Below are 26,272 nucleotides of genomic sequence, written 5' to 3'. Positions count from 1 at the left end.
TTTCTGATATATGTGAATTATGCATAGATAGCGGTAAATTGGTTGCAAATGAGTGAATAATTTTTACATTGGTTGCTGAAATTGGTTGAAGTCTGTAACTTCAGAATAACAAAAAAAACAAAGGAGACATTATTCCAGTGTTACATCACACATAATTCTTCCCTTGAAAAATCTACAGAAGTTGGAACAACGTCTTTCATAGAAAGCAAGACATATGGTATGTGAACAGTTTGCAGGAAATTATTCTGACATAAACATCTCATTTTCAGTACACAAATCTGATGTCTTTCACCTGGCAGTCTCCTTCAAGCATTATTGTCAATAACCCGTCTTCAGGAGAAAATGTAAATTCTTCGTTTTTTGTGTCAACAGTACAATACCTCGGCGTTTTGCTTGAATAAGCACCAAAACGACCACAACCACGTGCTTTCATCTTTACAATGCTGCCCCCTGAGCCTGCTATCGAACTCCATGATTCAATAGCCCCTCCAGAGTTATACATGTCGAGTAATCCAATCGGAGCAAAATGGACTGCTTCACTGAAGACCTATGAAAAATCAAAGATATACATACAATTAACATTAGTCTAGTGCCTCAAAACCTTCCCTCTAACCGGGTTAGGGGAATTAGATGTATGCAGTGTTACCCATTTGTCGAACACACAAAGACGGATTTGAATGACCCGTAATGAATATTACAAAACTAAGAATATCTTCGTAAAAAAATAGAGTAAGGCTAACTGCTAACCCTGATCGGACAAACTGTGAACAATTCACATTTTAGCATCCCCAAGGACACCTCCAGGTTTCCAGTCTTCGAAACTTTGTTTAGCGACCCTGAAATGTATTTACGACATCAGTGAGACACTTAATCTCTAGTAACTTAGATTCTGAAGAATGTATCGGAAATTTCATAATACAGAGGTTTTAGTAGTTCTTTTACCTGAATAGAATGCATATACAGCACAATCACCCTGCCACTCATCACCTGCGATGTCTTCAAGAAACTCGACATCATTAGGACTCACTCTGCCAGATATGACTTCAGGTGTTGACGTGTCTTGGAGATTATCGTACCATGGCCAAACACCAACTCCTTGACAGTTAAATACTCCGATAATTCCAGATAACTGGTTAAGGTTCCATATCTTCAGTAAACTGTTAAGTACCCCTCATTAGCCGATAACAGAGTTTAGAGTTTAAACTATTAACTAAGACAGGCATTAACTTACGTTATCCCATCCATAACGGGATCCTTGAATAAACAGTCTCGAGTAGGCCGACCAGCATATTTTGCCCTCAAAATTGACCCATCAGGTAAAACGAGCCTCTTCAGAATGTCGAAATCATGATTTCCTGGCTTGTCACTGAAATGTTGTCAGTAAATTAAATCCTTCAGATTCCTAGGACACTTTTGATTTTAGAAATAAATTGTATAATAAGTATCTCACCTGACGTATACTGAACAGCCACCCACTGCACGAGAAGCAGCATGAAAGTCTGCAGCATAGTGAAGGCTCTGAAGACAACACAAGATTTCGATCTTTCATGCACAGGAAGTAGTTAAACTCTAAATCAGACTCTTAATAACAGCATTTGAAAGTTACTTACTTGGAACATGTCCCAGTCAGCCACGCCAAACTCCCCGAGAAAAAGACTGTTAAAAGACACAGCTGCAATATGCACTGTCTGAAGATACTGCTCCCGAGGCATAAAATCCTCATATGATCTAATAACCGCAGTCTTCTGTGAACTACAAATCAAAATATTCAATCAGAAGCCATCTCAAAGTACATGACATCGTCTTACTCAACGTGTAAATATTAGAAGACCGAACCTGAACAGGAGGTCTGAGTCATGACTCATAGAACAAATCACATTATTGTTTACGAAATTCTTTTCAACAGCTTCCTCAAGCCCTCTCTGGTACATTGCAGTCATACGAACACGACCACCATAGTTAGAGCCAATGGTTTCCAACACGTTTTGGATATCGACCTTGACACCATCCACGCCAATACTAGCAATATAGCTATGGTAGTCATTGTAAAACTCGCCAATCCTCTCAGGATCAACGACCCCCATCCCGTATTTTTCAATGCCATCCATGGCAATATCTCTGAGGTTTCCTATATTACCAGGAGATTGAATAGGATTAACGAGCTGCGGAGTAAACTTCACAAATGCTTCTGATGATGTCAAGACTCCTCCCCAGCATCCAAGTATAGCGTGCCACACGTAAACGTATCTGTATGATACATTCATAGATTATTACTTTATACATTCATGGTTCACAGTATAAAAGATGAATACGTTGAGCTTTACTTTAAATCGTATCTTTGTTTCAGAAATTTGATGAACTCAGGCAGCGTGGTATAGTCGTCTGAGGCCAAGTCTCGGAATTTATCATTTTCCTTGAAGTTTTTCAGCCTTGTCTCAAAGCCAAAGCTACACAATTTTAAATTATACAAAGGCATCATTAGCAATAGCATATATGGAAGTAACAAAACTGTCATAGACTGCTATAACGAGAACTTACTCAATGTCTCCAGTCTGCTTTTCATCGTCTTTCTGGTATTCGTTGAAAGTCTCCTGCCATCCCTCGTCAATAACTAAAAACCTCGGTGCATAACCCCCTTGAGACAAACTGCAACCCGGGAAATTATTACTAATTAACTGTTCATTTCTGAATGCAATAGACGAAAACTCGGCCTGATTATACCTTTCAAAACCCTGTCTGATTCCTGCTGGATTGACGTCTTTATAGAATGCATCCCAAGTACACCAGCCAAACCAGTCTAAATGTACTGGCAGCTGTCGGTAACAGAAGTTAAAGCAATCAAAGGCGTTTGCCATTTGAAATACACACAAAAAAGTGAAAGAAAACTTGGTTTCTCAGAGTTCAATTTACCTTTTTATCATCTAAATGACGAAATGTACCTTTGTGCGCTGCCAGTATCCTAAAAATGCAGAGAACATCGCCTTCAGTAAAAATTATTCATCATTAAAAAACAGGTAAGCTGCTGCATTCTATAGAAGACACATACTTGATTGAATTCTTAATAAGCTGATATGGGTTGTCTCCGGAATTTATAAAAACCGATTCAGATACTTGTGATGTCTGAACATCAGAATCTCCTGAACAAACATTCAGATACACAATAGCATCAAAAGAATTATCAGACACACTGGTAGCTTCAAATTATCGAGTAAGAACGAGTAGACTGGTACAACAACTAACCGCTTTCTACACAGAATTGAAGTTCATTTGTTTGAGTTCCCTGCAAGCTTGCTCGGAAAGGTCCCTCCAAGACAGGCAATACCAGAATATAGAAAATGTCGTCGGGTGATGGTTCTCCAGCTTCATTTAGAACAACATACTCTTCTTTAGCTTCTATTAGCAGCAACTGCGTTTCTACACGTACATCACTTCCTGATGTTCCGATTTTAGGTGTCATCCACCATATCTTAAATCTGAATAGTGACAGAAAATTGAATCCCCTACAACAGCCATTCATAAATTCCAAAGATTATTAACAGTCTTTTTGATAAATGATAAATCGGACGTAGAGGGAGTACTAGACAAAGAAGGGTGCTACTCACTGGAAGGTACCGATAGAGAACACATGACGGGAGCTGGGAGTCAGCGAGCTGGCACCCAAGAAAGCAGACCCATATGGCGCTGGAGAAATGGCGATGTTTCCAGGGACCCCGGTGAGCACGACAATCCCGTTAACAAGCAAACAGTTATCTTCAATGAAGATGGCCATACTCAGTAGTCTTCCCACTATGAGCAACTAATGCAATTAAATCATACTCAATCACACACTTTAATATCATCTATTATTATATCATTCTAAACATAATAATTAAAGCAAGGGAAATATCACTGTCAAAATCAAATGACGTCGACTTTCGTGGTGTGTTACTATGATAGGCAGGGTAATAGAAAGTGGAATAAAACTATTTGTAAAAGAACAAGCTTTTAGGCCTATGCTTACACTGTTGGTAAGTATACTTTATGACTTTAATCAGTAACTTACAGAAAGTTTTGGCATTGTAATTGGGTATTGAATAAACAAATGAACAAAAAGACAATACCACTATATGTGAAACAGAATGCTACTGCTTCAGCTGAGATCATATGTGAAACAGAATGCTGAATTTGTGATACCATTGGAGAACTGGCACCGACGAGAGCTGGACTCTAGTGACAACAATCTGATATTGTTAAATAACCTCATATTTGCCTCTGTCAACTCTCCATTTACTAAAAAATTCGGACGAGCGAGAGTTTTACCAGTCATTTTGCTTTAATCAATTAAATCTAATTCTAGACTTGTTGAGCAGGTTCAATCCTAGACCTAAATTTACGAGTGAGGCCGTTTCAAAACATAAGTCAAGTCTATACTGTTCGCTATCCGCGGTTTTTAAGATCAAATCTATACTGTTCTTCCTCAAATTCACATCACAGTCAGACTCAACCCTAATAAACCAATACAGTTTAAACCCTAAATTGATTAGTCTTTAATCTTCAATTTCTCCTCCAAATTCAATCATGAAATTGAGGCCGGCGCGCTAAATTAAAGAACATATAACACCGATTTTTCGTATATATGTAAAAACAGTATTATTACACATATGATCAAATCACACTACTAATCTCTACAATATTACTATCAAATCTCAACCATTTGAACTAAACCGAATCCATTGAGTTACAGTAGGAATACCATCATTCAAAACAAAGAACATGTAATACCACGGTGGCGCGACATTAGCTGATGGAGGAGCCTCAACTTCTTTCAGTTTCTCCTTTGTTCCCACCCGGTTCTGCGGTCTTTGCAGTCCGTCGTGAAAACCGGACTCTGATACCAAATGTCACGGTCCGGTACTTTGAGCCGAAACGTGGCGCGCACCCTTGTCTAATCTCGCGACAAGAATGCAAGCGAGAGCGTCAAGCACTATCACCCACTAGCGCATTCGTAATTGGTCTCAGTTTTGCGTGTGTCGGGATCCTAGTCTCAATCATCAACAGTCAAGAGTCAAGACACACACATGCTCGTTAGTCGTTAGGAGGACCGAAGGCAACAATTCGTAATAAAGCAATCAACAAGTAAATAAGAAAGATTTTGGTGGGAAGCAGATTAATTGACTAGTACCATTCATAAAGACAAATTTGATATTACATATCGATACATTGAGTATTGAGTGTGCAAAATAGCGATACATTTATTAAACGCAAAACGTATCTTAAATAAAAAAGTTAGCTCCAAGACTCGACACGCAGGATGTAGTATTAGAGTACTAATAGAAACTAAAAACAGAAATGAAAATACATAAATGCTTAGTGCATAAATAAAATGTACGGGTTCGAAGTGAACGGATCGCATGCGCAATTTCAGGAATTATGCAACTGAATTTTGGTAAAATTGCAGCTCCTTACACTTGGCCTAGAATGGGCCCGTATTAAGCGGGCTGGGCGGGACAGACGAGCCTATTTACTTTTTTTTTTCGTGGGCCAAGCGAGTCGGGAGCTCAAAACTGAGCCCGTGCCCCACTAGAGTAATGAGTCTGGCTAGGCTGGCAGGGTGGTCAAAATTCAGCCCAATCCATGGCCGGGCTAAGTCATCTAACACCTTTGTCCAGCTTTACTTGTGAGACTATTAACCCCAAAAAAATAGTTGCTCATTTGAAAAAAATACTTATAACTCACGTAGATCTAGTCCATGATTTTATTGATAAAATCATCTTATCATCTCGTACCAAAATATATTTGACATTTTGACATACTCTAAGACTAATGGTGGAGCTAGAGGCTAACAGAGGCGGCCGCCTCCCTGCGGATGAAATTTTCGAAGTTTTAGTTAAAATTTTCGAAATTTTTTCGAAGGTGCCTTATGAAATTAGTCGTTTGTCTCCCCTAAAATTTTTCGCCTCCTAAGTTTAAATCCTGGCTCCGCCACTGTCTAAGACCCTGTTCTTTTGGAATGAAATTGTCTGAACTGAACTGAACTGAAGTTAATGGAGCTGAACTGAACTTAATAGAGCTGAACTGAACTGAACTTATAAGAACTGAAATTAAGTCCAAAAGAACATGACCTAATACTAGAATGTAGCACGCGACCCAATGTGTCCGAACTCCGAAACCAATTACTCCCTAGTTATTTACTGTATTTACATTTGGTAATTTTCAAACGTAAACAAATGATGGAGATGGAGCGGTGTATCTGAAGAAACCCAAAGTTCCACATATGAGGGTAGTCCCACATGGATAAAAAGGAGAAGAATTACCACTTACTTTATAAGACAAGAGACTACTCCCTCTATTGCCAATTGGTTTTAGAGTGAAACCTGAAACCTCCTTAACCTTACGAAGCGGACTCTCTCTCCTCCGTTCGGGTGCGACCCAGACCCGTTGTTAAATTTAGGTGCTGTTTGGTCTAATTTATGTGAAATAGCTTTTACTTTGTAGAATGAGTTTCTTCATAAACTAATTTTTGAAAAAGTTGTGGTTGTTTGACCTAACTTTTGTAAAAGTAGTTTCTTAACAAATTGATGTGTTTGGCCTACTACTGCTTTTTAGTTTTTTTTTTTTTTTTCATAATCCTAAGAGTTTTTGGGAGAAGTAGAAGCAGAAGCATCAATTTGATGCGTCTGTTTCTAGTAACTTTTTATTAACTTTTGACTTTTCAAAAGTAGTTTTTTATCTCCCTAAATTATAGTGTTTGACCCTGCTTCTACTTTTATAATTAGAAAAGCACTTAAAAAGCTTGACCAAACACTTTAACATGGTATTAGAGCCCGCCAAAGTTGCTCGGTTGAATTTGTCCGTACCTATCTCAATCATTCGACCCGGAGTCCAAAGTGATAACTTTTTTCAGTTTCTTAACAAGATAAACAAATTAGAACCGGAAGTGGATAATTCTCAGCAAAGAAAGCTTGCTAACAATGGAGGCCATCGGACTGTCAATTTTCCCCAAACCCACAATTTCACCTTCAAATTACTCAAAATGCATTTCACTTAATTCCCCAATTGCATACACCTTCAAATTACCTGATTCCTTCAATACCCAATTTAACCCACTTCGTAAAACTCAGGTATCTTCATAAAATTTCAATTTTTCTGCTTAAAAATTCTATCTTTTTCTTAATTTTGCATGTTTTTAGCAATTTTGATGAATTTTATGAATTGGGTATTTGTTTGTTTTTGGTTGTTTGGGTGCTTTTGTTGTAGAATTGGAGAGTAGTTAGAATGCAAGTTGTAGGAGAAGAGTATGAACTTAAGCAAATGAAGGACATGGCCGCTGCAAGAAAAAGATGGGAGGCTTTGGTAATTATTCCGTTTATTTTATCATTATAGTAAAGTTTTGTTGTTAATACCGGGTAAAACTGCGTACATTCGACCCTACTTATTGCATAACTTGTGGGAGCCCTTGTATAGTGTAATGTTTTAATGTTGTGTTGAAGCTCCATTTTTTTTTGATGGTGTAGTATGATACAAGTGGGTGTTCAATTTTGGTTTGAAGTGATTTTGTACTTTCCCATTCATCATTCAATCATATTCTTTACATTTGCTTTTAGTACGGATTTTTAGGCCATCAGATGCATGCGAATTTTAAAGAGTATTTATGTTGTGCTAATCATACATTTAGACCCAAAAAAGGAAACGTAATAATCTGTTGAACATATCGAAAAGGAAAAATGAAATGTAAAGAAACGGTTGAATTGGAGGGAGTAAAATTGGAAAAGAACGATAGTTTTGAAATTGAATTTGTTAGTGTTCTTTAGCTTAATAAGATGTTCGGTTTCAAATGTTGTTTATTTGGCTATTGCATTGTATTTAGTAACTCAGTGTCACATAATTTGCACCCCGCTCTGAAATGGGAAACCGATTTGGGATTGAGATATTCTAAGCTTAGATGTGCAGGATGTATTAGGGGAGTTAGTGAATGAGTGAATTCTGTAAAACTGATTGTATTAGTAGCATATCACTATTCTATTAGAATGCCTAAGAAAACTCATTTTAGACGGAGTTACATGTGAGATCAACCAATTATGCATATAATTAATGTGGAAATGTGGAATGCATGATACTAGTTGATGGTCTCACGTGTGAGACTGTCTCGTAGAAGATTCAATGTTGAATGTGTATACTGATTACTGTCATAGAGACGATCTGATGGTTACTTTGCATGAAAATTGAACTTTCGTTGATATGTGATAGTCTGATTGTGGAAGCTAGTATGAAGCTTGTAGCTGTGACTCCTCTGAGGCTTGGGGGTGAGAACTTTATTTTGCCCCTCGGCCTTTAATACTCTTTTCTACAGGTAAGATCTGGAAAAGTTAAAGCCTTGACGCCAAGGGAGGCTGGGTATGCTATCCAACTGTCTTCAAAGACTCTGCTTGATGTTCGTCCTGAATCAGAGCGCACTAAGGTAATTTTGTCTGAAGTGATTAACAACTTCTTGTCATGGAAATAACTTAAATTCTTTGTAGTCTTTATTTCTTGTTGCAATTTTATCCTTTTTTTTTTTTAATTACAAAATAAACATTAACTTTCTTAGGATAGCTAGGTTTTTCAGCTTTCACATTAATTTGACGACATGCCTTTGGTGGTGAAACCTCAATCCTCCTCCTTTGTTACTATAACTGTCATTAACCATGTCTATTTCAATTTTGTAGGCATGGGTGAAGGGTTCAGACTGGATACCAATTTTTGATGTTGATAACGGCCTTGATGTTGGGAGTCTCTCGAAAAAGGCCTCAAATTTCATGATGGGTACTTTTCAGTGCAGTTCTTCTTTTTCATTGCTAGACATACAACCAAGTTAGCATGTTAAATAATTTAACCACACACTTGGAAACTTTCTGAATGCAATATGCTACTGCAGCAAGTTTTGGTAGAAACCTGATAAAAAAATATATTAATTTGTATGTTCGTTTGTTCTTTCTTTGAGTGACTCGTAGTTTGCTCTAAGAAAAGACACGTTTTTCAAGTATTCAGAGTTTTAGACAGGCTATCTTTTCCTTCAGCATCTTTTTGTGTTTTGTGTAGGAGGGTGGTGGAGCGGTGTACCTACTCTCTCCTATAATAAGTACATTTCTAGCCATGCCCCATCAAATTTACATAATATCCTGTTTCCTTATTGTAAAGGGAACACGAGCATAATTTTCTGCTTTCGTTTGTCTTTTTAGCCAGTTCATATCCAAGGTTCAGGAGAAATTCCCAAAAGATACAGACCTTATCGTGGCATGCCAGAAGGGTTTAAGGTATAGCTAGTATCTAATGTTTTTAGTGGAAATACCTCTCTGCATTGAGTAGTATGTTGTAATCTGAGTTATCGACGTCTTGAACTCTCTCCAGTCTGTACGGTCTATGTCTCCATGACTATTCAGTATTCTGTGATTTGAAGGTTTGGGCGTTTGGCGGTATACCAAATATCAGTTTTTCAATTAACAAGGCCTCTTTTGTAAAAAAAACTAAATTGTGCTATAGTTACTCATAAATATGTTAATTAGATCCGCTATATTCTAAAGATGCATAAGCTACTAGATGAAACATTGATGTAAATCCCCAGAAATCATACAAATATGTCAAAAATTTCAAATTATGAGCCTTTTCCCTTTTCTATACCTTCACACCATTGAAGACGCTTGTGTCAGATCATTGGCTGCTTGTGAGCTACTTTGTAATGCTGGCTATGAAAATGTTTTCTGGGTTCAAGGAGGGCTAGAAGCTGCTGACGAAAAGGTACTTGTTTTGGTACAAAAGTGACAAATGTTTATACTTTCTTGTCCCATTTTACGTTATAAGGAGCCTGACTAATGGTATGTTCTCCAAACTTTTAGGATTTCGAGAGAGAAGGCCCTCAGCCCTTTAAGTTTGCTGGAATTGGAGGCCTTTCGGAGTTTCTCGGGTAACTATTTTATCTAAACTATACGCTGCCATCGTATTTGTGTTCAGAGAAGAATTTTTTTTTTCTTTTTTTTTTTTTCAATTTCCATTTCATATCTTTTTGTAGTTGGACTGACCAGCAAAGAGCTGCTGCTGCTAAAGAAGGATGGCAATATCGATTAGTCTTCTCTGCACGTCTGGTACGTGCACAAGCAAGTTATTTGAATGATAGCGTGTCTTGTATGAGAAGGTTTCACTTGTAAGACCTGTCCAAATCCTTGTGTGTTCATCATCTAGTCATTAAGTTATTGGATTGGTGGTCTCACAAGACTTTTTCATGCCTCATCTGTTTCATAAGGTTCTTTACGTTTGCTCAAAAAACCTCTCATGGAAAAAAAAAGCAAATGTAAGGAACACGATGAGATAGAGGGAGTATAAGTTTTCAGTTCGTGGTCGAGGATTTGAGGCCATTGTCTACTTTTTCCTATCTTATAAAATGAAGCATATCTCTCTTTCCTGCTCTCTCCTGTTGCAGATCGGATTGATTTTTGCTGCAGATGCTTTGTTTCTTGCTGTTCAGCAAGTCCTCAAGAAATAAAGTCCTTGTGATGTCCGTGCTGTTGGAATCACTCGTTGGCCAATTGGAAGCGGTCGCAAAATTCTGGTTTCATTTATATCTTTCAAAATCTAAGCATTTTCATGCCATTCACATACTCCAGATATTTGTATGTAACCATGTATCATATGGTGACCTGAATTTTGTAGCTAGATGTAGGATATGAAACAAGAACTATATGATATTAACTCATATAAGTATATTGGAGTATAGAGACTGATGTAATGAACCGTCATTGTATGAGTTATTGCTTGCTTATAATGCAATGATTGATCTTTTTATCCTTTTCATGAATTCCTAAGCTATGGCCACAAAATGTATGTGTATATGATGTGGAGGTTTTTGGTCATGGACGTGGTGTTATGAGCATTCAACTGTTTGAACCATGATGATACAAGGCACGGAATGGTATGTCTTATGCATTGTTATACTTGAAGCTGCAGTTAAATCCAAGTTGTCTATTTCAGCATGCGGGGGAAGCTCCCAGCTAAGGCTGCAGATAAGTAACAGTAGTAAGCGTATGCTTTTTAATATTTTTAGGACTCTTAAGCTCCTATTGGTCTATGGCAAGCGTGGTATGAGTACTGTTACAGGGGGTTACAGGCAGCAGACCAGTTAATATTAATCTGCTCCAATAAGGGACTAACATCAGACAGAGAAGTATATTTAGATAAAGGAAATGTTATTTGCTAATTGATATTGATACTACAGGTTTATAATACATGCAACCGTACAAACAGTCGCTGACATTCATTTACCGGGATTTACTGGAGTTGCGACAGCAACAAGAGGAGTCTTCCTATGCACGGTAAGTCCACTGCACTCATTGGTGTCTAAAGACTCACCTTCTGCTCCACCAGGCAATGTCCAATCGAAATTATGGATGAGGTTTGCTAACACTAGCTCAATATTTGCAACGGCAAATGTTCTTCCAGGGCATATTCTTCTACCTGCTCCGAATGGAATTAACTCAGAGTCCTGCCCCTTGTAGTCTATTGAAGAATTCAAAAACCTGCCTGGAAAAAATTTCTCAGGGTCATCCCAGGAGGCAAAATTTCTATGGATTGCCCATGCATTGATAATAACTAAAGTTCCCGATGGAATATCATAGCCGTTAATTTTGGCATCTTGTGTAGACAATCGGGGTACCAACAAAGGAATAGGAGGATGCAGCCGAAGTGTCTCCTTGATTACTGCTTTCAAGTACTTCATCTGCTCAAGATCGTCTTCAATTACATATGACTTTGCTCCGGTAATTTCTCTCACCTCGTTCTTCAATTCTTCCATCACCATTTTATGTCTTAACAACTCAGTCATAGCCCATTCCAGGACTGCATAAGTTGTATCAGTTCCAGCAGAAAATACGTCCTGCATGAATCAATAATAAGATATGCATATTCTATTTCTAGCTTTTGAGTATAAGATGCACGTTTCGCTACTAAATTGGCATGAACATGTATTTGCATAAATTGCAAACTCAAGCTTGTTACTTCTCATGCATCTAAGATTTCTTTTGGTGGTTATTTTAATTGATGCATCTAAGATCCTAATTCAGATATTTGGAGTATGATGCATAATCTTGGCCAAGAGCTTAAATGCAGAGTAAAATGTACGGAAGAAGATGCATCATTTGGGGTTGACTCAGGTCATTCTGGACCGGGTTATTTTTACGCGGGACTGATTCAGGTTAATAATTTTAGATCAGGCCAACATCGGGTCTAGCAAAATACGGCCCATTTGAGGCCTGATTGGAGTGTTTTGAGTTATTTGTTTTGGTCTATTTAGATTTCTCGGATCAGATTTTTCGGGTCGGTCATTCGGTACGGGTAAAAGGTAGGGGCCGGGGGAAACCGATGGAAAAGATGCAGTAGAGGGATGAAATCTTACCAGTATGATAGCTTTGATGCTGTCTCTTTCAACAGGAAAGCCAATCGTCTCATCTTCTTGGACATCAAGTAGAACATCTACTAAATCCTTTATTTTCTTACATTTCCCGCTATTACGACCGTCCTCGTGCTCTTTAAGGACCCCTTCAAGAAACTCATCATATTCTTTAGCAACCTTATCAAGCTTAGCATCCCACCCATCCAGTTTATCAGTCCAACTTAAGAAAGGAATACAATCCCCAACTCTAAACATGCCTAACATCTCCTCAAACTCCTTTAAAAGCTTCCTAAACTCAGCACCGCCTTCTCTTTCGCTGTATTTCCTTCCGGATGCGACCCTACATATGACGTTACAAGTTAAAGTCATAACCATATCACTGAAATTTACTGGTGTTGATGATGATTTTTCAATTTGCTCCATTAGAAGTACCATCTCTTCTTCTCTTACACTACGAAACGATAAAACCCTTTTGGTATTCAAGAGCTGAAGAACTCAAATACTCTTCATTTGCCTCCAATATTCACCATATGGTGCCGTTGCCACATTCCTACAGTTATAGAGAAGCTTTTTGGCTGTTTTATTTGCTGCTCTGCTTGAAAATTTAGCATCATGTGTCTTCATGATCTCACTAGCGGCTTTTGCAGATGAAACAACAAGAATCGGTCTTTGCCCGAGATGAACCATCATGAGCTCACCATATCTTTCAGAGAGGGATCTGAGTGCGCGATGAGAGGACGTCCCAAGTTGATGGAGGTTGCCTAAAATCGGGAGCTTTGATGGGGATGGAGGCAAGTTTTTGTTGGAACCAGATTTGGTATAAAAAACCCATTTGTACAGGAAATATATGAAGATGATCAACGGAAGAACGGTTAAGGGTTGCAAACAGAGTAATCTCAGCTGCTCAAAACCAGGTAACATCATTTTTGTTTGGAGATAAGAGTTTGCTTTGATGATCTTTGTTCCTCCTTTCGAGCATACAAAAGTCTTGAATGTCTGCTTTGATTATCCAAGAACTATTAAAAAATGCTTAGTGCCTGTTATTGCTAGTTTGTCACCATTCACATTAAATATTATATATGTCATGGTCCATGGATTTTTTAAATAGTCATTATTTTAAAGTATTTCATATAGTTTTTCTTGTTTATAAAACTCGTATTTTACGGTAACATTTTAGCGTCATACGGCAAAGGAACATAACTATGTAAACTTCACATATGACTCTGTGCAATATAGTGATAAGCATCGACTAAAATGCATAAACAATATAATGAAATTGTTTTATTAGTGAGGCCTTGACTTCGTTGAAAATGCTATTGAAAATGAAGAGATACACTCGTAAAACAACATGACATAAAAAACAATCAAACATAAGGCAATCTTTTAGGTATGAAAAACACTTGCATAATTTTTTTTTTCTCCTAATTGCTAAAATAAGGAGTCGGAATGGCCATAAGAGGATTTTGTCTGTAGACTGCTGTCCCAAAAGTTTCAGCCATGAAAGAATCTCCTTGCATCTCACTAGGTACCTCCCAATCGAACATGCCAGCAAGATTTGCCAAGATTAGCTCAGTTTGCATACTCGCAAATGCCATACCTGGACAACCTCGTCTTCCTGCTCCAAAAGGAATAAGCTCAAAGTTATTTCCCTTCATGTCTATTGTACTGTTCAGAAACCTCTCTGGCCGGAACTCCTCTGGTTTGTCCCATGAAGCCGGTTGCCTCTGTATGGCCCACGCGTTGATGATAACTTGTGTCCCTGCAGCAATGTCATATTTGTGGACTCTAACATCTTTAGACGCTTCTCGAAATAGCAAAAGGGGGGCTGAAGGATGTAGCCTTGCTGCCTCCTTGATTACGGCTTTTAGGTATGTCATGTTCTTTAGATCATCCTCGTCAATAATTGATTTGCCTTTGACATATCCCCTCACTTCGTCTTGCAGTTGTTTCATGATCTGGGGATGCTTAAGCAGCTCCGACATTGTCCATTCTATTAGTGTCGCAGTTGGCTCGATTCCTCCAACGAGCATGTCCTGTATAGGTAATATGCCACAGTTTTTATTCTTTATGACAAATATAAAATCTGGTAGTTTGACAAACTAATCGGTAACTTTTTGTTCCTACTTCAGACTTTATTGAACTGTAACTCTACAAGCTGAAGTAACGGGCGAAAATCAGAAGCTACTGTAGTTGATGGCTGTAAAGCTTCATTGGGTAAGTTCCTGATCATTCTACTACAGCTAAATTTCTACTGGAATGTTATATAGAATGATAGTATAAAAAACTTATCTAAAGCATCTTAGATGAACAGTATATGGAATCGAGTTCCTGAATCAAGAATGAAATTCAAGAATAAATTGATATGAAGGCAATATCTTACTATAAAATAATTCGAAATAGTGAAAAAAAAGGAAACTTACTATAAGAATAGCTTTCACATCAACCCTCGTAAGGGATGGATTAGTCCTCTGAAAATCGAGCACAACGTCTACCAGGTCCTGAACTTCGTCCTCTATAGTGCCCTCATCCCCAATCTGACTTTGTATATTTCGTCGATCAATATGCTCCTGAACTATCTTGTCAAGAAATTCATCAATCGCTTTTGCAACTCTAGTGGCCTTACCCACCAAACCAGTCGCCTGATCGATCCAACTCAACCAAGGGATGAACCTTCCGACACTAAAGGTTCCAAGTGCTGCAACAAAATCATTCATTAACTTTTTAATGTTTCCACACCCTTCCTCCCCATTATATTTCCTTCCAAAGGCTGCCCTAGACACCACATTATTCGCTAAGCTTGCAAAAGTCTGTCAAATTCACTGGCACAAATGGCGCTGTTTTCCTGATGCGTTCGACGATTAGAGAGACTTCTTCTTCTCTGACTTTCCTGAAAGACTGAACCTTTTTGTTGCTTAACATATGCGTCACACATAAACTCTTGATCTGCCTCCAATACTCTCTATACTTGCCGAAAGCAATATCCATACCATCATAGAAGAGAATGGAAGAGACCCGAGATTCAGGCCTGTTTACGAAGACAATGTCATGGGTTTTCATGATTGCTTCAGCTGCATAAGCAGATGACACAACAAGTGTAGGCTTGCTGCCTAAGTGAAGTAGCATCAGGTCTCCATATTTCTTCGATAACGACCCAAGTGATCTATGAGGCAGTGCACCCAACTGGTGAAGGTTGCCTATAATGGGTAGTTTTCGTGGCGACGGTAATTGGTTCTTGGTATATAGCAGTTTGTAGAGTATGATTATGAAGCAAAGGAAGGGAAGAATAATGGCTATGGGATGGAATGGAAGTTTTTCGAAGAGTTGAACAAAAACAGTAGCCATTTTTCAGGTTTGCTTCTCTTACACTGTCAAAAGTTCTAAAAACACTGCTACATTTTATAGAAACCTACCAATGTTGCTTCTATGTTTTTTAATTTTTTTTTTTATGAAATTAAGATCTAATCTGAATCTCGACCCCTTTCGAGCTGTCTACATATAAATAATTAGTTCGTTATGGACTTCAAATATTTAATTAGCTGAGTCGTAGTGGTTGCTCATTTCATCTGCTAAATTACGAGTACTTATTATCATCAACGATATTACAGCAAAAATCCTACAGTATTACAATCGGTTGTCCATGAAATTAGGTTGTCATGTTCTAAACAGTATTACAATCGGTTGTTCATAACCTAACGTATTATTTTTCTTCTTAAAATTTGTGCCATTTAAAAATGCATGGAATTCACATAAATAAATAAAGTACATTTGAAATATAATCAAGAAAAAGTAAAAATTTAAAACACAAACAATCAACGAGTTTTATATAAAGAAACAACTGTTATATTAAATTGTGTTGCGAGAAATTTAATACTCCTTTCATTCACTTCAATTTCATATATATTTCAGTAATATACATGTAGTATATACTCATATATTAATGATATACTCGTATATTAATCAACACAAATATTCAAATACGGAGTATATGGAATTAAACGGAGTGAGTATGAAATTGGTTACTCTTTCCGCCCAAGTCATTTGTTTATCTTTGGTTTTGGCACAAAGACTAAGAAGATAGGAGGGGATCATTTGTGGGTGATGTTATTAAGTGACAAATAGACAATAGACTATGTAAATGATCAAATTAACTTTCAAAAATATTCCCAATATAAATAGGCAGCTAGTTTTGCTATAGACGGATTTAGCTAAAGACGGGTCAAATAACTTGAAAGTGGTGACATTATGAGATTTTGTGATAAATAGGTAAATAAACAACGAAGGTAATATATTATAATTAAGAAACGTGCCAAAAGTTTATAAGCACATGGTTTAAGGATGTAAAAAGCTGCAGAAGCAGGTAATGCGTGGGCTCATGCCAGCAGTAGTTAGTAGCTGTTGTGAATCCTACCGTATCTCCTACCCATACGATAGTCACCCTCCAAATCCTTGGTATAAGTATACTTTAGCCTATTTATAATACGGTTTTTCTAACACGTGTCATCAGGGTACACATTAGGAGCCTAACTAAAGAAAGAATTAAAACAATTTTAAGTAAATATGATATGAATGTGTTGATGCTTATATTTCTTAACTTAGGCTCCTAATGTGTATCGTTATATATGTCAGACGTTAGAAAAAACCGTTTATATTATAATCATAGCATGTGGAGTATCATAGTATATTTGTAAGTATTTTTAGTGTAGTCTAGTGACAAATATATGTAAAAGCATCTTATGATTCTCTAGGACAGCTGGTAGTACATGTATTTGAGCTCAATGTCCAAGTTAATACAATCCATCTCATTGTAGACGGTCATTATCCGTCTAAAGCTGTAGACGGATAGTGACCCTCTCACAAAATGGAAGTGGGAGGAGGGCAAGTACCGTAAAAAACAACTTAAAATCAATAACTTGATACTAATTGCTAAAATAAGGAGTCGGAATGGCCATAAGAGGATCTCGCCTGTAGACCGCTGTCCCAAATGTTTCAGCCATGAAAGAATCCCCTTGCATCTCACTAGGAACCTCCCATTCGAACTTGCCAATAAGATTCGCCAATGCTAGCTCAGTCGGCGTAGTCGCAAACGACATACCTGGGCAACCTCGTCTTCCTGCTCCAAACGGAATAAACTCAAAGTCATTTCCCTTCATGTCTGCTATTGTAGTGTTCAGAAACCTCTCTGGCCGGAACTCCTCTGGTTCATCCCAGGAATCCGCGTGCCTCTGTATGGCCCACGCGTTGATGATAACATGTGTCCCTGCTGTAATGTCATAGTTACGAACTTTGACATCTTTAGACGCTTCTCGAAATAGCAAAAGGGGAGCTGGAGGATGTAGTCTTAATGCCTCCTTGATTACGGCTTTTAGGTATGTCATGTTCTTTACATCATCCTCGTCAATGATTGTTTTGCCTTTTGATAAATCCCCTCACTTCGTCTTGCAGTTGTTTCATGATTCGCGGGTGCATAAGCAGCTCCGACATTGTCCATTCTAGCAGTGTTGCAGTTGGCTCTACCCCTCCAACAAGCATGTTCTGCATAGGTAATACGCTAGTTAGTCGACAATACGAGCAATGAGTCAATTACTCCCTCCGTCCCAATCATTTGTTTACCTTTGATTAAAATACCCCTCACAAAGAATAAAAAAGTTGAAACAAATGAATGGGACGGAGGGAGTATAAATCTCGTAATTAGGTAGACTAATCAGTAGCTTTTGTTCCGACTCAATTATAAATCTCGTAATTGTGAACGAAAATGTAATTCAGTGCATAAATAGTGAAGAATGAAATTTACCAGAAGAATAGCTTTCACATTATCTCTTCCAAGGGATGGATTAGTCCTCTGAAAATCGAGCAAAATGTCTACCAAGTCCTCGTCCCCAATCCGACATTGCGAATTTAGTCGATCTATATGCTCCTGAACTATCTTATCAAGAAACTCATCAAATGCTTTTGCGACTGCAGACGCTTTGCGCAAAAGACCAGTCATGTGATCGATCCAATTCAACCAAGGGACGAAAGTTCCGACACTAAACCGTCCAAGTACTCCAACAAAGTCATTTAACAGCTCCTTAAGATTTCCACACCCTTCGTCTCCGTCATACTTTCTTCCAAAGGCCGCCCTCGACACCACATCATTTATCAAGCTTGTAAAATCCTCAGTCAAATTCACCGAAACACCAGGCTTCACCATTGTCGATTTCCTGATCCGGTCAACCAGTAGATAAACTTCTTCTTCTCTGATTTTCCTGAAGGACTGAACCTTTTTGTTGCTTAACATATGCGTAACGCAGATACTCTTCGCCTGCCTCCAGTACTCTCCATACTTGCCAAAAGCAAGGTCAATACAATCATAGAATAAAATCGAAGCAACTGGATATTTAGGCCGGTTTGCGAAAATAATGTCATGGGTCTTCATAATTGCCTCAGCTGCAGTAGCAGACGATACGACAAGGGTAGGCTTACTGCCTAAGTGAAGCAGCATGAGGTCACCATATTTCTCGGATAACGACCTCAAGGATCGATGAGGCAGGGTACCGAGCTGGTAAAGGTTGCCTATAATGGGTAGTTTTCGCGGTGAGGGGATTCGATTATTCTTGGTGGATGGCCATAGGTAGAGTAAGATTATGAAGCAGAGGACGGAAACAAGTGTTGTAGGATAGAAAGGAAGATGTTCTAAAAAATGAGCAAAAACAGTAGCCATTTTTCAAGTTTGATTTTGGTAATGTAACAAAGTAACGACGTAACTAAATACTAAAAAAGAAAACGTAAATAATTCAGCGTGATAACCAATAAATAAAATATGTAAAGAATTCATTAGAATACGTACTAAATTGGGATTTTTTTTGTCAAAAACTACCTTATATTTATGGGTATTTGTAAAAAAAACCTTTCTTGTTTTAAACTACTCTTTACTTTGTCAAAAACTACCTAAGCTCAGGATATGACGAGATTTGATCGATTTAGTGACATTATCCTATCTCACATGACTCTGTTAACATCAAACAACAATGATCAACCGCATAAAAACCACAATTTAACTTCAATTGACCAAGATTTATGTTTTTCACATTTCAATAATAACTATGAGCATCTATTAAAATTAAGCGTAAGTACATCACGACTTCCAAAAATCTGATCTAGACATGATTTAAACATTAAAGAGTCGTGTGAGATAGTTTAAAGTCGAAAAACTAACCCAATTTGTCTATACTCTTACTTAGCATAGCTAGTTATTCACTAAAAATAAAGAAAACAAAGGTAGTTGAAAACAAAAAAAATTAATATAGGTAGTCTTTTTACAAATACCCCTAAATATAAGGTAACCTTTAACAAAAAAAAACTCATATTTTAATTTAAAACCGGAAACGGGCCAAAAGTTTGATAAGCACAAGGCCACAAGGGACATGGGTTAAAGAAGGTAGAAGGCTACTGTACAAAAACAGTGAGAAAGATACTTTGTTATTATTTGGTTATCTTGTCGGAGTAGTTGATAATGGGTTCTGACGAGTGACTCTTGCCACTATTATTATTATTATTATTATTATTATTATTATTATTATTATTTTTATATTCTCTCGGGTTTTCCTCAACTTTTTCATTTTCTAAGATATATCTCTTTTTTCTTGCAAAAAAATTTTGACCGTCAGTAACTCTTGACTACAAATTCAAAATACGATAATCCTTTTTTTTTCTCCAAATTGACCGTCTTTTAAGAGGTCTTCAGTTTAAAAAGAATTCACCGACGTCTCAACTCGTTGTCGAGAATTATGGTCGGTCAAAGTTTATTCGTTAAAAAAACTTTGACCAATCATAACTACAGGTTACGAGTTCAAAAACGGTGAATTTTTTTTCAAATTCAAAGCTTTGACGAGATAATTATTGTCGGTCAAAGTTTTTTTTGTGAAAAACGAGAGTTACACCTTATAAAACGAAAAAATTCAGGGGTACACGAGAGAATATCTTTTTATTTATTTATTTATTACGGATTACGGTATTATTTTTCGAAGCTTTATGGGAGATTAAAATATTTAGATATGTTTTTTAGACTGAAATTGTTTAAGCAAGATTTATACATGTAGGTTTTCATTGATGAAAATTGGGTCTCGATTTGCAGTGAATTAATGCTAGGAAAAAATAGTTTAATATTCAAACACGATCGTCGTAGATAAACAACTTTTCTTCATCGCTTAGATTCCATATTATACATTTCATTTGACGATAGTAATAAAAATCGTGTTAAATGATAGGGAAAATGCACGCGGTGTCCTTGAAGTTTCGAATTTTGCCCGAAATACCCAATTTTTTGTTCCGGAAAACTTTAAGCGGCTATAGCTCGTGTCTACGAATTCAGAAAGTGATAATTTTTTTTTTCAAATCGATCATCTTTCCGAGAACTACGATTTGAAAAAAAAAATTGTTGTATTTGGATCCCGTGGCTAGGAGTTTTTGTACGTCAAAGTTTTTTTTACCGTACAAACTTTGAGTGACCATATCTCTTGGTCACGAATTCCAAACACGACAATTTTTTTTTTCAAGTCGTAGGTCTCGAAAAGATAATCAATTTGAAAAAAAAAATCGTTACTTTCCGAGCTTGTAAACACGAGTTATAGCCTCTTAAAGATTTCCGGATCAAAAAATTGGGTATTTCGGGCAAAACATCAAAGTTCAAAAGCACCGCGTGCATTTTCCGTAAATGATATAATGGACTCACACGAGATTAGCTACATAAAAAACAAGGAAAAAGACGTCTTAGAAAACTATTTTACTTTATTCCGTCATAGCACAACTAACATGACAACATAAAATGCTTTCTCCTAATTGCTAGAATAAGGAGTTGGGATGGCCGTAAGGGGATATCGCCTCGAGACTGTTGATCCGAAATTTTCATCCATGAAAGAATCTCCTTGCAGTTCATCAGGCACCTTCCATTCGAACAAGCCAACAAGATTCGCCAATGCCAACTCAGCATTAGCGATACCAAATGACAACCCGGGGCAAGCTTTTCTGCCTGCTCCAAACGGGATATATTCAAAGTCATTTCCCTTCACGTCGATTGTACTGTTCAGAAACCTCTCTGGTCGGAACTCCTCTGGTTGGTCCCATAAGCTTGGGAGCCTTTGTATAGCCCACGCGTTGATGATAACCTCTGTTCCTGCGGCAATGTCATAGTTATAGACTTTGACATCTTGAGATGATTCTCGAGGTAGCAGAAGGGGAGCCGAAGGGTGTAGCCTTAGTGCTTCTTTGATAACGGATTTTAGGTATGACATGTTCTGTAGATCAGCCTCATCGATAAATGTTTTGTCTTTAACAAATCCCCTCACTTCGTCTTGGAGTCGTTTCATGATTTCGGGATGCAGAATCAGCTCTGACATTGTCCATTCTAATAGCGTGACGGTCGTCTCCACTCCTGCAACAAGTATGTCCTGTACGGGTAATACACTAATTAACGGTGACAACTTGAACCATGATCGAGTTTCCGACATTTAGTCCATAGGAATGAACAATTAAACTACAACTTCCCTAGTTAATGACTCTACTCGAGCTTTCATTAGATGAGAATCCTGATGAATTTTACGACATCTAAATTTCTAGTCGAAACGTTAATAGTGATTAAAATTGTTGGGTTTGTGCCTTGATTATGTTAGTCGCCGCTTCGAACGACTATGCGGGGGTCTGTCTTGGGCTTTATTAGGTCATTCATTCTATATTAGGTCTTAGAGAGTATTATATAAACTCTCTAAGCTGCTTATCATACCGTCTGAATCTGTAATCTGAAAACTTCTCACATATCAATAAAACTATCTCCCTACTTCCCTGTGGACGTAGTTAACACACAGTTAGTGAACCACGTAAATCTGTGCGTTGCTTTCTTTATTGTTCTTTATTTGTCTTTCTTGCTTCTGTTATAACAAAAACCATCCAGATTAGGCCGTGACAGTGTTTCATGACCGAGTTACAAAAGTTTTGAAGGTTACTTCGACAACATGTTGAGGCGGTATCAACAACATATATAGAACAAAATTCAAGATTAGACCGAGGCCACTGATGTCGAAATCATGGCGATTACAACGTCTTAAATCGACTAACAACGTAAAGGAGTAAAAGAAATTACCAGAAGAAGAGCTTTCACATTAACTCTCCCAAATGATGGATACGTCTTGTGATAATCAAGCAAAATATCTACCAAGTCGCGATCTCTGTCTCCTTCGAAGGCCTCATTATCCTGATCAATCCGACTTTGCGAATTTAGTCGTCGATCAATATGCTCCTGAACTATCTTATCAAGAAAAACGTCAAATGCTTTCGCAACTGCAGTCGCTTTACGGAACACACCCCTCATATGATCGATCCAACTTAACCAAGGGACATAAGTTCCGACACTAAAGCTTCCAAGTACTCCTACAAAATCCGTCAACAACTCCTTAAGATTTCCACACCCTTCCTCTGCTTCATACTTTCTTCCAAAGGCCGACCTCGACACAAGATCGTTTATCAAGGTGGTGAAATAGTCTCTCAAATTCACCGACACACCAGGGTTCATCAATGTCGATTTCCTGATATTTTCGACCATTAAGGAGACTTCTTCTTCTCTGATTCTCCTTAAGGTTCGAACCTTCTTGCTGCCTAGCATATGCATCATGCATAGATTCCTGACTTGCCTCCAATACTCTCCGTACTTGCCAAAAGCGAGTTCAATACAATCGTAGAAGAGAATCAAAGCGACCTTCGATATAGGCCGGTCTGTGAAGACAATGTCATGGGTTTTTAAAATTGCCGCAGCTGCCTTAGGGGACGATACGACAAGGGTAGGCTTACTGCCTAAGTGAAGCAACATGAGGTCTCCATATTTCTCCGATAACTTCCTCAATGATCGATGAGGAAGGGTACCGAGCTGGTGAAGGTTGCCTATAATGGGTAGTTTTCGCGGTGAGGGTAATTGATTCTTGGTGGATAGCCATGGGTAGAGTATGATTAGGAAGCTAAGGAAGGAAAGAAGAGCTATGGGATGGAATGCAAATTTTTCTAAGAGTTGGTCAAAAAGAGTAGCCATTTTTCAAGTTTGCTTCACTTATATTATTGTCAAAAGCTTTTAAGAGACTGCTACATATATAGAAAGTTACAAATCTTTCTACTTTTGGGAAATGTAAGTGTTTTTGGAACTTACTTCCTTTGTTCCTTATTTTTTGAGCAGGCAAAATCAATCCGACTCGAGTCATCTCATAAAAAAAATGGCTGATCCGAGACCCAAAATTGACTTGAATTATGTAAGCTGAAATCCGAATCACCTGGCTCAACCTGAGTTTTGTCGCCCCATACCTAATCCGACTCGAAACCACTCGACCCAAAATGACTTAATAACAAATCAATCGAATTTGTCCAACAATGACTAATTCGAAAACACTTAATTAGACGCATATCCTGATGTGGATTTACGTGAATCTATGCAACCAGCGTAGTCGGAGTAATCTACTACTTCAAGATTCTCAGTCCGTCTATACATAAGCATGTAATCCTTAGTACCTTGAAGGTATTTCAACACTTTCTTTGCAGCCTTCCAGTGATCAAGACCTGGGTTACTCTGATATCTTCCTAACACTTCAACCGCATATGCAATGTTAGCATACATAATGCTACCAATAGCTGAAGCATATGGAATATTCTTCATTTGTTCCTTTTCAATGTCATTCCTGGGGCACTGAATCACTGATCCAAGCAGAACCGGTCATCTTTCACAATTGGTACTACACTCGGTGAACAATCTTTCATCCTGAATCTTTCAAGTACTTTATTGATATAGGCCTCTTAAGAATAAAATAACGAATATCAAGCCTAATGTATAAATAAGTAATTGTCCATAACCCACTTTTTTCTCTCTTAATCACTGACCGACACAAACCCGAAATAACCCGACCTGAATCAACTGGCCCGGAACATGAGAGACCCAAACAAATCGATCATAATTGGCCCGATATAAATTTAACCCGATTGACCAGTTTGCCAAATCTACTATTGTACTCTCTCCGTCTCGGTCAATTGTTATCTATTTCCATTTTTTGGTGTATCACTCATTTGTTATCTATTTCCACTTTTGATAACTTTACACAAGTGGAGAAGTGGGTGTGTGATGTGTGCAAGTGTAGATGTGAGAGAACATCTTTGTTTATTATTATTTTTCTCTACTTTTTCTCATTTCCTTGGTTTTTGTGCCGAAATAAATAGATAACAACTGACCGATACGAAGGGAGTATACATTTTTCATTTGCTCACATGTTTTAGAAAATGTATACCGCCAAATGGAATGAATGAATTATTACAAATTATTTTGGGTGTCAAATATTTATCTATATACGCAAAAGTAATAAATTAGCCCCATTACTTTAGTTAATCGTGAGATCAAACCCTTAAGTTTTGATTGTAGCAATTATGCCCCATAAGTTATGTAAAAGGTGAAAGTAATCCCCTTACCCAAAATCTCATGAGAAATTCATTTTCTCATACCACAAAAACTCATTTAGGTTATATTTTGTTTAAAGAAAAGTGCAAAATTCTTTTTTTTTTTAACAAAGAATATTTTAAAATTCTAATAAAATAAAAACTTTAGTTTTATTTTACTTTTTTTATTAAAATATCACTATTACCAAAAAAAACTAAGCACGTATATTTTTTGTTTTTCTCATCTTTTCACAAAAAAAAAAATTTAAAAACTTTATATATATATTTTTTATTTCGTAAAGAATTGTTAACAAATTAAAGAAAAATATTTAGTTCTTTAATAAATCATAAATATTTTTATTTTTATGAAATAATTTAAAATCTTCTCTAATTGATGCTAATTCATTTTAAATTTTGATTTCACTATTAACGTTTATTTTGATTTTATGTATATATTGTAAAAAGTGTAATCAATTTACTTATGGAATATGATATATTGAATTTATCATTGGATTTTGTTTTTTTTTTTTTTTGGTGACGAGGAGGTTGGATCCTCCCCGGATACAGGACCCCACCCTGCTAGGCGCCTGTACCATGTGAGTTCATTCCCGCGGGGATTATTCCCTCTCCGGGCGTCAGGTCCCCAGGAAAGTGTTCATCTAGGGAATCGAACCCAGGACCTCGCAATTCATCCTTAGGAGGCTTTGAGGTCACCCTGGAATTCCACTAAACTCACACATCTTGGGTTATCATCATTGGATTTTGGTAAGGCCTTAATTTCACCTTTTGCATAACTTATGGGGTCTAATTGCTACAATCCAAACTTAAGGGGGTTTAATCTCACGATTAGGCAGAGTAATGGGCTCAATTGCTACTTTCGCATATCTATATATATTCACCCTTTTAGACGTATCTTAAATTTACCTTTATTTTCTTTCTCCACCTCATCAAATAATCGACTCTTACATCGTCCAAGAACATAATTGACACCATTAATTAAGAGTAAATTGAGAGGGGAAATGGAGAGAATCTAAAGTGTATTTTCTAATATTTTGTTATCGGGTTTTTTTGGGTTAAACATAATTTAAAAGTCTTTATACCAAAAATCAATCATTTTACCGTATCAGGTCATTTTTAAGTCGGGTCACTTTTTCTCGCATTATTTTGATATGATTGCGCTTGTCACGGGGTGTACTAAATAGTAAGGGCTATGTGCAATATATTGATATTGATGTGTGTGCTCTTTTTGTCTTTGTCACAATGTGGAAGGAGATAGAGATAACTCAGATAAGAATACTTTGTATATACGTAAATCATTGCAACACCACGAGTTAGCGCAATTTAGAAATCATAAAATCCAATCGAATCGATTAGTGGGAAACACAAAAACCAATCAATCGGTTAGTTAATATTTTTTATTTTTTTTACTTGAGAGTTGAG

General features: G+C 37.3%; 3 protein-coding genes and 3 pseudogenes across 4 annotated transcripts; 1 reads left to right on the top strand and 5 right to left on the bottom strand.

Annotated features, from left to right (window-relative positions):
* Positions 1-28: 28 nt before the first annotated feature.
* LOC141622530 (putative galactinol--sucrose galactosyltransferase 2) lies at positions 29-5,121 on the bottom strand. Of its 2 annotated transcripts, none has more exons than XM_074438568.1 (15): positions 4,733-5,121; positions 3,603-3,796; positions 3,241-3,500; positions 3,047-3,137; positions 2,911-2,959; positions 2,722-2,813; positions 2,539-2,646; positions 2,325-2,447; positions 1,837-2,247; positions 1,611-1,752; positions 1,451-1,518; positions 1,232-1,366; positions 943-1,157; positions 748-836; positions 29-547 (listed from the first exon to the last, which is right to left on the bottom strand). In XM_074438568.1, the coding sequence occupies exons 1-15, from the start codon at positions 4,736-4,738 to the stop codon at positions 266-268; spliced, it is 2,265 nt and encodes a 754-aa protein (XP_074294669.1). In that variant the 5' UTR covers positions 4,739-5,121; the 3' UTR covers positions 29-265. The 2 variants fall into 2 exon arrangements, with proteins under 2 accessions (XP_074294669.1, XP_074294671.1); XM_074438570.1 differs by having other exon boundaries at positions 4,762-5,091.
* Positions 5,122-6,870: 1,749 nt separating this feature from the next.
* LOC141622535 (rhodanese-like domain-containing protein 11, chloroplastic) lies at positions 6,871-10,807 on the top strand. Its single transcript, XM_074438572.1, has 10 exons — positions 6,871-7,100; positions 7,237-7,332; positions 8,330-8,437; positions 8,685-8,781; positions 9,058-9,097; positions 9,198-9,272; positions 9,666-9,753; positions 9,852-9,919; positions 10,025-10,097; positions 10,433-10,807. The coding sequence occupies exons 1-10, from the start codon at positions 6,951-6,953 to the stop codon at positions 10,493-10,495; spliced, it is 858 nt and encodes a 285-aa protein (XP_074294673.1). The 5' UTR covers positions 6,871-6,950; the 3' UTR covers positions 10,496-10,807.
* A 456-nt stretch (positions 10,808-11,263) lies between these two features.
* LOC141622536 (cytochrome P450 736A117-like) lies at positions 11,264-13,318 on the bottom strand (annotated as a pseudogene).
* Positions 13,319-13,750: 432 nt separating this feature from the next.
* LOC141622532 (cytochrome P450 71A26-like) lies at positions 13,751-15,746 on the bottom strand (annotated as a pseudogene).
* A 1,497-nt stretch (positions 15,747-17,243) lies between these two features.
* On the bottom strand, positions 17,244-19,174 carry LOC141622533 (cytochrome P450 71A26-like; annotated as a pseudogene).
* Positions 19,175-21,187: 2,013 nt separating this feature from the next.
* Positions 21,188-23,450, bottom strand: LOC141623391 (cytochrome P450 736A117-like). Its single transcript, XM_074439508.1, has 2 exons — positions 22,512-23,450; positions 21,188-21,822 (listed from the first exon to the last, which is right to left on the bottom strand). The coding sequence occupies exons 1-2, from the start codon at positions 23,448-23,450 to the stop codon at positions 21,211-21,213; spliced, it is 1,551 nt and encodes a 516-aa protein (XP_074295609.1). The 3' UTR covers positions 21,188-21,210.
* Positions 23,451-26,272: the final 2,822 nt, after the last annotated feature.

This window comes from Silene latifolia, chromosome X, assembly GCF_048544455.1.
Source record: "Silene latifolia isolate original U9 population chromosome X, ASM4854445v1, whole genome shotgun sequence".
NCBI classification, from domain to species: domain Eukaryota; kingdom Viridiplantae; phylum Streptophyta; class Magnoliopsida; order Caryophyllales; family Caryophyllaceae; genus Silene; species Silene latifolia.
This window is presented reverse-complemented; position numbering and strand designations above follow the sequence as displayed.